The sequence below is a fragment of the Sesamum indicum genome, linkage group LG11 (assembly GCF_000512975.1).
Source record: "Sesamum indicum cultivar Zhongzhi No. 13 linkage group LG11, S_indicum_v1.0, whole genome shotgun sequence".
Taxonomy (NCBI): Eukaryota; Viridiplantae; Streptophyta; class Magnoliopsida; order Lamiales; family Pedaliaceae; genus Sesamum; species Sesamum indicum.
Window position 1 is genome coordinate 6,427,338 of NC_026155.1, and position 9,418 is coordinate 6,436,755.

At 30.0% G+C, this 9,418-nt stretch overlaps 2 protein-coding genes across 2 annotated transcripts in view; both read left to right on the top strand.

Annotated features, from left to right (window-relative positions):
• On the top strand, window positions 337-1,601 carry LOC105173419 (AT-hook motif nuclear-localized protein 23). Its single transcript, XM_011095146.2, has one exon. The coding sequence runs from the start codon at window positions 563-565 to the stop codon at window positions 1,406-1,408; it is 846 nt and encodes a 281-aa protein (XP_011093448.1). The 5' UTR covers window positions 337-562; the 3' UTR covers window positions 1,409-1,601.
• LOC105173796 (heavy metal-associated isoprenylated plant protein 4) overlaps window positions 6,620-9,418 on the top strand; it is a 4,684-nt gene continuing 1,885 nt past the window's right edge. Inside the window, exon 1 of the mRNA XM_011095674.2 lies at window positions 6,620-6,737. Coding sequence (XP_011093976.1) covers window positions 6,629-6,737 — 109 coding nt within the window. The 5' untranslated portion in view covers window positions 6,620-6,628. The remainder of the gene's footprint in view (window positions 6,738-9,418) is intronic.

The window sequence follows — 9,418 nt, forward strand, 5'->3', positions numbered from 1 at the left end:
ACCAATCTCTAAATTACACGACTAAAATTATCCACATGTATGTATATATATTGTTTTATGTTAAAAGTTCATGTTATATATATTTACGAGCATATTATATACGATATAAAAATAAAATATTTAATTTAAAATAAAAATTCAAACTATATTCATTACCGATGAACGACAATATACGTACACAAATGTGTATATATATGTGTGTTGTTTTATTTTAATGAAAAGCCAGATACATAATATATAAATATAAACTTCACTCTCATCTTTGAGTATGCTCATATACATATATATTATGATATATATATATATACAGCTTTATTATATACGGTTTACTTTAATTTTTTTTGTGCTTCTCTCTCTTGTTTCTCTCTCTACACTTCTTCCTCTTCCTTTCCTTTCTTCCCACTCCATTTCTCTTGTTTTCTATTCGCTTCAGAGGCTTGAATTCTTGTTGCTTTGATTTCTTTATCTGCTCATAAAAAATTTGAGTCCATTTTAATACTGTTTAATTCTTCCCTGAAAATTAGTATTTTTTTCACTCTTCTCTCTTTGTTCAAGTGTATGTATGGCTGGTTTGGACTTAGGTTCTGCTTCCCACTTCGTTTCTCAGCTCCACCGCCCTGACCTCCACCTCCAACGGCCGCCGGAATCAGAAGATGAATCCAATCGCAACAGGTTTTCCGGCGAGAACGCCGACAACTCTCATCAGGGCTTGGACCTGGTCGCCTCCAACACAAGCTCCGGTGGGGATGTGGTAGCCCGTAGACCGCGGGGCCGTCCCCCGGGCTCCAAGAACAAACCCAAACCGCCGGTGATTATAACTCGAGAAAGCGCCAATCCCCTCCGTGCACACATACTGGAGGTGGGCAGTGGCTGCGACGTCTTCGAGGCGGTGGCGACCTACGCCAGGAAGCGGCAGCGGGGGATTTGCGTACTCAGCGGAACCGGGACCGTCAATAACGTCAGCCTACGGCAGCCAGCGGCTGCGGGGAGCGTGGTCACGCTCCATGGTCGGTTCGAGATTTTGTCCTTGTCGGGTTCGTTTCTCCCTCCGCCGGCACCGCCGGGCGCGACCAGCTTGACGATATACTTGGCCGGCGGGCAGGGGCAGGTGGTGGGCGGGAATGTCATGGGCGCTTTAATCGCTTCCGGCCCGGTAATCATTATAGCAGCGTCGTTTACAAACGTGGCCTACGAGAGGCTGCCGTTGGACGAGGAGGACGGGGTTCAGATGCAGCAGGCGACATCTCAGCCGTCAGGCGGCGGCGGAAACGGTGGAGTGGGCGGAAACCAGTTTCCTGATCCGTCGCTGGGGCTTCCTTTCCTCAACTTGCCACTGAATATGCCTAACGGACAACTGCCGATGGAGGGTGCATGGGCCGGAAACTCCGGCGGCCGGCCGCAGTATTAGGGCTAATGATATAATTAAGGTCAGACAATCATCATCATCACCACCACCTTCTTCATCATCATCATCAATACAACCTTAATTCTCTCATCTTTGTACATTATGATTATTGTTCTTGGTCTTGCAATTAGGTCTTGTTTGTCTGATTTCTGATTTGCAGGAACCCAAAAAAAAAAAAAAAGAAATTGATCCCTCTTATGTTTCTCTTTTGTGAAACTTTTCCAATGAGTTGAGAAATAATTTTGAGGTTTAGACTTTCAACATGGAATTTCTTTATTGCAACTTGTCAGTGTTTCTAACTAATAATTAATATATTCCTAAATCTAATCCATTTATAATTAACTCTATATATACCATATAAATAACTATGAATTAATTAAAAAGGAGCGTATGCATCACACATTAATTAATATATTAATTAGACAAAAATTAAATCTTGGTTACGTGATCTAAATAAAAAACAAACCAGTTCAAACCTTCTATGGTATTACATCTCATATGACATTTTACATATCCAGAAATCAAGACGAGAGAATCGAACCATTTCTTCCGACTCTTTTTCAAATTTGATAAGTATTGATTGATTGTATTTCTCATTAATTATAATTCTATGATTTAGAGTATTTTTTTTTTATGTGATCCCTTTGAATTCCAACACACTGCATGTATACAGATGGTGTTATTATTTTTCTTTCCAATGGATATAAATGATGTTAATAATTAATGGTTTATATATATATATATACAATAAAGTATCCAATACAACATTAATTTGTAATAAAAAAATTATTTGAATTGAAAATAATAAACTATGTAATAGAGGGAGGAACAAAGAAATATTAGGAAATCAAGGCCAATTAATTTCACTTGTAGCTAATTAATTAATTAGGCCAGCACAGAATACGTGCGGTATGAATAATGTGGTATATTAATTAATATATATTAGTAGCAAATAAATAGATTCCTTAGTTAATTTCCTCCTCTCCTACAGCCTCGTCTCATGTTGTTTCATTGCCATAGTTCTCTTAGCATGAGTTGTCCTAATAACCTCAAATAATGTTGTTCATGATGAAGAGATTAGGGACTTTGTGTTTATTTCATAATGTCGGAAATATCGTCCATAATTTGCATAAAAAAATCGATTGATCAACGGTACATGAGACATATATATGTGTTTATTTCCATGCATATATATCAAATTATGTACATATATACACTTATATATGTAGATTTAAATGTATTTTTGGTTCTATAATTACGATTTTTTAGCATTTGGGTCCTCTACCTTACTAGGATAGTAACTTAGTCCGATATATTTTTAATTTTCATTATTTAATAACAAAATTGGCCTGAATTTTTTGGTGGTCCGTTGGAAATTGATGAACACAAAAATTAAAAACATATATGACTAAATTACTACTCTAATAAATTATATGACCAAAACACCAAATAGTTATAATTACAAAACTAAAACTGCAATTAAACCTACATATATATATATATATATATATATAAATTTGTGTTCATTTCCATATATATCAGTAAAGAAGTTTGAATATGTATATACTTTAGCAGCAGCGATATTTTTACGTGGCTTTAGATTTTATTGCTATTAATTATAAATATTATCATCGTCATCGTCGTCTCATCTTATTTCTTTGACCTTTTATTTTTACTTTTTGGTAACAAGTAAAATAAATAGTACATATTTTCTTTGGGTTTTCACAAACCATCTCTATATAATGTACGTATGTTCTCAGTCGTCAAGCTATATACTACTTACGAAATTTTTAAAATGGTCCCAAAATTTTGAAATCTCGATATATTTAATTTTATATTTTACCAAATTTTCAAAATGGTCTAAAAATTGAAAAATCCCGTAAAGTAAATGGCTAAAAGTGTTGAACGCCGGTAGGATTAAAACTGTAATTTTAGCTTTTGTTTTTTTCCATGTTTATTCTCTTGTGATTATTGGATGTGTTTGTCAATTAAGAGGGTGTTTGATGTGAGTTTATAAGCTTTCTTTAATTTATTACATGTTAATTTATAAGATGTTGTATTCTAAAACTTATAAAAGTTGGAGAGAAAAGAGTAATGAAGAATGACAGTGAACTTCTAGAGCAGCTTGACTTTAAATGTAATTTAGAAATAAGATATTACATATAATTACATTCATTTTTTTATAAAATGTTTTTTAGTTTAATTAATTATTATAAAATAAACTATGTATGAAATATATAAATGATAAATTTATAATTTAATTTGAAAACAATTTAACTGGCCTATAGCTAAGATTTTTAAGATGAGTTGGGAGTATTTGAAATGAATTTATATGTTCCTGAAATATGATTTTTAGATCTTATAAGCTCTGGTTCTACCAAAGTCTTCAATAAAAAATATATGTTCTCAATTTTGTATAAATTTTCGTGTGAAATGAGAATATGTTTGGAATAGTTAATAAAATGTGCTTTATATCGGACTGCGACGACAAATCAATATATTTCTAATGAGATATTTAGAAATAATCAACTGTATTTTCACTTTAATTACTTTTTCAAAAATTGAATATGAAAATATAAATATATATGTGTACAATATAGATACTATGTTATATTTTTACTTCTAAAAATAAAAATAAACAAATATTCAATTCTTTTACTTCTAAGCACATATATATATATATATATATTAATTTGATATTATGTTATATTTTATGTTGTCACAAAATACCTATATCAGCAGCCATATGTCACAGATTGGTTTTGTGTTTTTATGTTCACATGCTAGGAAAAAAATGTAATTTATGGTGGGTATCAGTTTTGATCCTGTTCAAATTAAAATTTATAATTTAATTATATAATTTTAAAAATTGTGGCAATTTTAGTCTTTTTTGATCAATTTGGCAAAAAAATTCTACGTTATTAATCATGTCAATACCTAAACTGGGGCTTCCGACAAATTTGGTGACATGGCAATCCAAAGTGTTTTTTCAGTTCTTAGGAAATGACTTGGCAAAAAGAAAATTACTGTTTGATGATATGGCAAGTTTTTTCAAGTTGTAATTTTCTTTTTTGCCAAGTCATTTCCTAAAAAAAAATGTTGGACCGCCATGTCGTCATATTTTTTTCGGAAGCCCCAATTTAAGTATGACATGATTGATGATGTGGAATTTTTCAGCCAAATCAATCGGAAAGGACTAAAATTTCATAATTTTTTAAATTACAGGACCAAATTACGAATTTTAATTTGAATAGGACCAAAATTGCTTCTGGAAACTTCCTTGAGGTTTGGTATAATTATACGTAAATTTTTTGTAGTTTTAAAAAAATTACATTTGGAGTCCCTGATATTTATTTTTGTCTAATAAATAGACCCATTTAACAGTCAAAAATCATGAAATTTGCTGATATTAGAAAAAAACCTGAATGAAATATCATATTTATAACTTCCAATTGATTTACTACTGATTTATTGCAGGTCAAACAAATATTTTTCTTAACCAAACTACCCTTATACATCTTCACGCGCTAATACATGTGAGGAGGTATATTTTTCACCTTCATAAGCCACCCGAAAGAATATATATGCTTGATTAATTAATCTCGTCCCAATGCTTTCTCATCATTCTTTATCGGTTGCAGATGGACTAATTACTCCTCATATACTAAATCGATCATTTTTAACATAACAGCATCAACAATTATAATCATAATATATATGTGTTTTAATTAAATTAATTCGACAGAATTTATTAATTAGTGGAGAAATATTATATGTAGTTCCGGATTAATTTATTAATTTATCATTTATTTGTTATGTTAACAAACTCAAATTATTCGACGTACCTCAAATAAATCAGAAACGTTATCACATTTAATCTTATGTTATATGGTTTTAATATCAAATTTTATGACTGTGAAATGGGAAATTTATCCAACTACATTTTAAAGCAACATAATGGTAGCAAGTACGTTTTTTTCATGTGAAAAAGTCAAGAGAAATTATTAAGAAAAGAAGGGAAGAAAATATTGGGGAAAAGTATTATTTTAGTCCGCTAAGTATGCCTAATTTTAATTTTAGTCCGATAACTATGTCCACTTTTATTTAGATCCAATAACTTAAAAAATTGTTTATTTTTAGTCATCTGGGATATTTTCGGACAATTTTATCCCTATGCAACTTTTGAAAGGTAGTTTTAGTCCATATACACTCATAGGGGTAAAATTGTCCAAAAATCTGCCAGAGAACTAAAAGTAAGCAATTTCGTAAGTTACTGGACCTTAACAAAAATAGATATAATTATCAGATTAAAATTAAAATTAAGCATGTTTAGCGGATTAAAATAATACTTTTCTCTATGCGAGGGAAAGAATATTTAAAAGTTGTAAATTAAGGAGATAATTTACATGGGCCAAAAAGGCCAGTTAAAGTCCATGAAAACTTTGCACACCAATCAAGATACAATTAAGCACAAAATTCATCGACCCCAACAATCTTTCTTTTTTTCTCCGATAAATAAATCACAATAGCTTATTTGAATATGCTGACAATACCTCAATTTTATTAATGTATTAATATAACTAATAACGATAAATAAATTATAATAACTTAACATAAAATGAGACAAATACTTATACTAGGAAAAAAATATTATTGATTACAATATTAATGACTATGACTTAAAAATCGTGGTAAGTAATTATTATTAACGACAGTTAAATAAAATCGATCCAAAACACTAGCTTTTCTACCATGAGAAAATTATTAGCCACAATTAAGAGTCATGGTAAATGCAGTTTTCATGGCTTTAAGCTATGACAAATGTTTTAGCAGTTCTCGCAAAAACCATGACCAACAACTTGCGTGGCCATGGCTACAATATTAATGATTATTTGTTACGATTATTTATTATTAACCATGATAAATAGCCATGATTGAGTATTATATTTCTTGTAATATTACATTAAGATGACACAAATACCAATAGATCTAATGGAACTTGAAACCATGACCTCGAACTTATTCATGAAACATTAATTTTAACGACCAGGCGAAAACATCATTGGTTATTAATCAAACAACCTAGGCACGCAAGAACATATAGGTAGCTAAGATTCCAGTGTCTGGTGAACCACTTGCATCAAATCCCACCAACCATGTCCAAATTAAATATACATACATTAGAAGTAGTAATGGTTTCTAGTGTTCTTGCAAGAAAACAATATGGCAAAAGAAGAAAAGAAAGTTGAGGTTATTACAGCAGTTTACAAGGCCTATCTGCATTGCCCCAAATGTGCACATGACATTCAGAAGCCTCTCCTCAGAATCCCAGGTCTGTGTGTCACTGTTTGTGTGTGTGTGTGTGTGAAATTTTGCTTCCAAATGCTTCATTCATGGTGTTTACTACTTTGTGTATATAAAGTCTACATGAATTTGTATCTACAGCTTTGTGAATATTTGATAAATTATTATTATTATTTTTTGTGTTGAGGACCCTTGTGTTTATCTTAAATTAACTTGACTTATGCATATAAACATGAGGTTAATTATATTTAGATCCCTTTTGAGAATGTTAAATTATATTTCTCTAAAAGAAGTTTTGGAATTATATTTACACCTCCTTCGAAAATTTTGGATTTACATCTGACCTTTTTCTGTTATAGTTTGAACTGAAAATGTTGATGTAAGCAAAGAATATATAAATTTTCAATTTTGCCTCATATTTAATATTTTATATATTTTTGTATTTAGAAAGGGATAAATTGAATATATATATATATATATATATATATGGAGTGAGGTTAGCATCATTACATTTTTTCCTTCATAAATACAAATTAAATTATTACATGAAAACATTAAATGAGAGGTAAAATTAAAAATTTATGCAACTTTTTTGCTAATGTCAGCACTTTTCATTCAAATAACGAAAGAGGGCCAGGAATAAACAGTGAATTTTCAAAGAGGGTGCAAGTGTAATTTCGAAACTTTTGCGAGAAAAAGTATAATTTTATATTTTTAGAGGGAGTTTAAATATAATTAATCCTATATATATGTATATAATCTCCATGATCAAAAAAAAGTATAGGAACTTTGATTCATTGAACATTTCCAATAATAAGTACAATCCTAAATGTTCAAATGAATTTATATAATACAGGCAAAATTCTTGATAGTATCTGGGACTGAAAAGTTAAGGTAATTGAATGGTGTGAAGTCTATGTATATATGGTATAGATCACCCCGGACCAACCAGTCCCACATGTCCTTTAGGACAAACTCATATATTAGTGAGTCAAAGAAATCAGCAAAATTACAATAACAGGAGAAATTGTATTTTTCTTTCAATAATTTAGGCTCAATATAATTTTAATTCAATTATTTACCGGTTTCCAAAAATAGTTTTATAACTTGTAAAAAAATTTATTTTTAGTTTTCTTGCCAAGTTTTGTTAAGAAATTGACGAAAAAAATCATGTACGTACAAGTCATGACAAAAAAAAATAGTGGATTAGTGATAAAAAAATCAATTGATAATTTTAATATTATCTCTGATTATATATATTTAGCGTTAAGAATGTTTATTTTGTCACAATAATGAATTTCATGATTTTAATAATATTTTTATTTTGTAAAAATCACTATTAGCTAGAATTAGTGACAAAAAATCACATAAAGTTATCACTAACTACAAATAGTGACATATATACAGTGCCGACCTAGTAATAACAAATAATAGTTGTAACTATATTGTATCCTTACTATAGATGTTGCCACTAATTGTATTTAATGACGTCAACTTTATGCACAATTTTTTTATGACTAACAATTTATATAGTAATAAGATAAAAGTCTTTATCACTCAATATATATTTTTAATGATATAATTTTAGAATTATCACTTAATATTTTTTTACTAATATTATAGTTTCTTGCAACAAATAAAACGAAAAGTGCACAGAACTTAAATTATAGGACCACAAATATTATTTTCCCCTGCAACCGGATAAGTAGTAAGTCATGTGTAATTATTGAGCAAAAAAAAAAAAAAAAGGGTCATGTGTAATTAGTTATTTTATCCTAGACCTAAATTACTAATTATTTAGTAATAATTTGTGGCATACTTTATGCATGTACTATTTTTATAAATATCATTTAAAATAAAATATTTATTATTTAATAAAGTTATATACAAAATAAGAAATTAATAATATTAAAATTTAAAAAATAATGATAATAAAAAATAAATGAAAATTAAAAAAATAATTATAAGAAGAAAATAGGAGAGTAGAAAGTTAGATGAAAAAAGTAAATAAATATAAAAAAAAAAAACAGACCAAAAAAGGAAGAGACGCCAAAGAGATATTCTCTGTTAACATCACTAGCCGTTGTAGCACGCCTTTTCTGTGTCCATACAATAAATAATTTTTATGCTTTAAAAAATATTATAAATAAGAACAAAATATAAAAAATTTCTACATTACATTAAAAAAAATAAAAAAAAAACTAACTTATTAGTTAAATATAATTTGAAAAGTTGAATAAGTTAGTTATCTTATTAGTTGAAGGGTGATCCAGGTCGCTAAAACGAGTCGGGTCGTGACCTACTGATAGTTGTAGTTCGGGTCGCAAGCGATCCCAAAGCTCCCTGTAATGTGGATCATAAAACAAAAAAATACGTTAGGCTTGCTGGGAAGCCTCCAACTAAAGTCCTCCGATGCTTAAGTTAGAATAAGTGGGGTCGAAAATGATTTGTAAGGCTATAATGTAGTCGAAAGAATATTAAATGCACATACCATAAATGCTCATGATTGACAATATTTATAGTTTTTCATACCATGCTGAGTTGCTCCACGTGGCAACAATATGGAAGAACGCCTGTCAAAAGATCCAATAGCTGATAAATAATTCGGTGTCTCAGTCTTGGGTAGGATTGAGCGGGTCGGTTCAACGACCCAATCAGCTAATTAGCACGCGGATCTTGTCCCCTTTTTGTTATTTGTTTGAAAATAAG

Bases quoted from the DNA above. Each gene is read 5' to 3' on its own strand.
- LOC105173419 (XM_011095146.2), top strand. From the start codon at position 563: ATGGCTGGTTTGGACTTAGGTTCTGCTTCCCACTTCGTTTCTCAGCTC.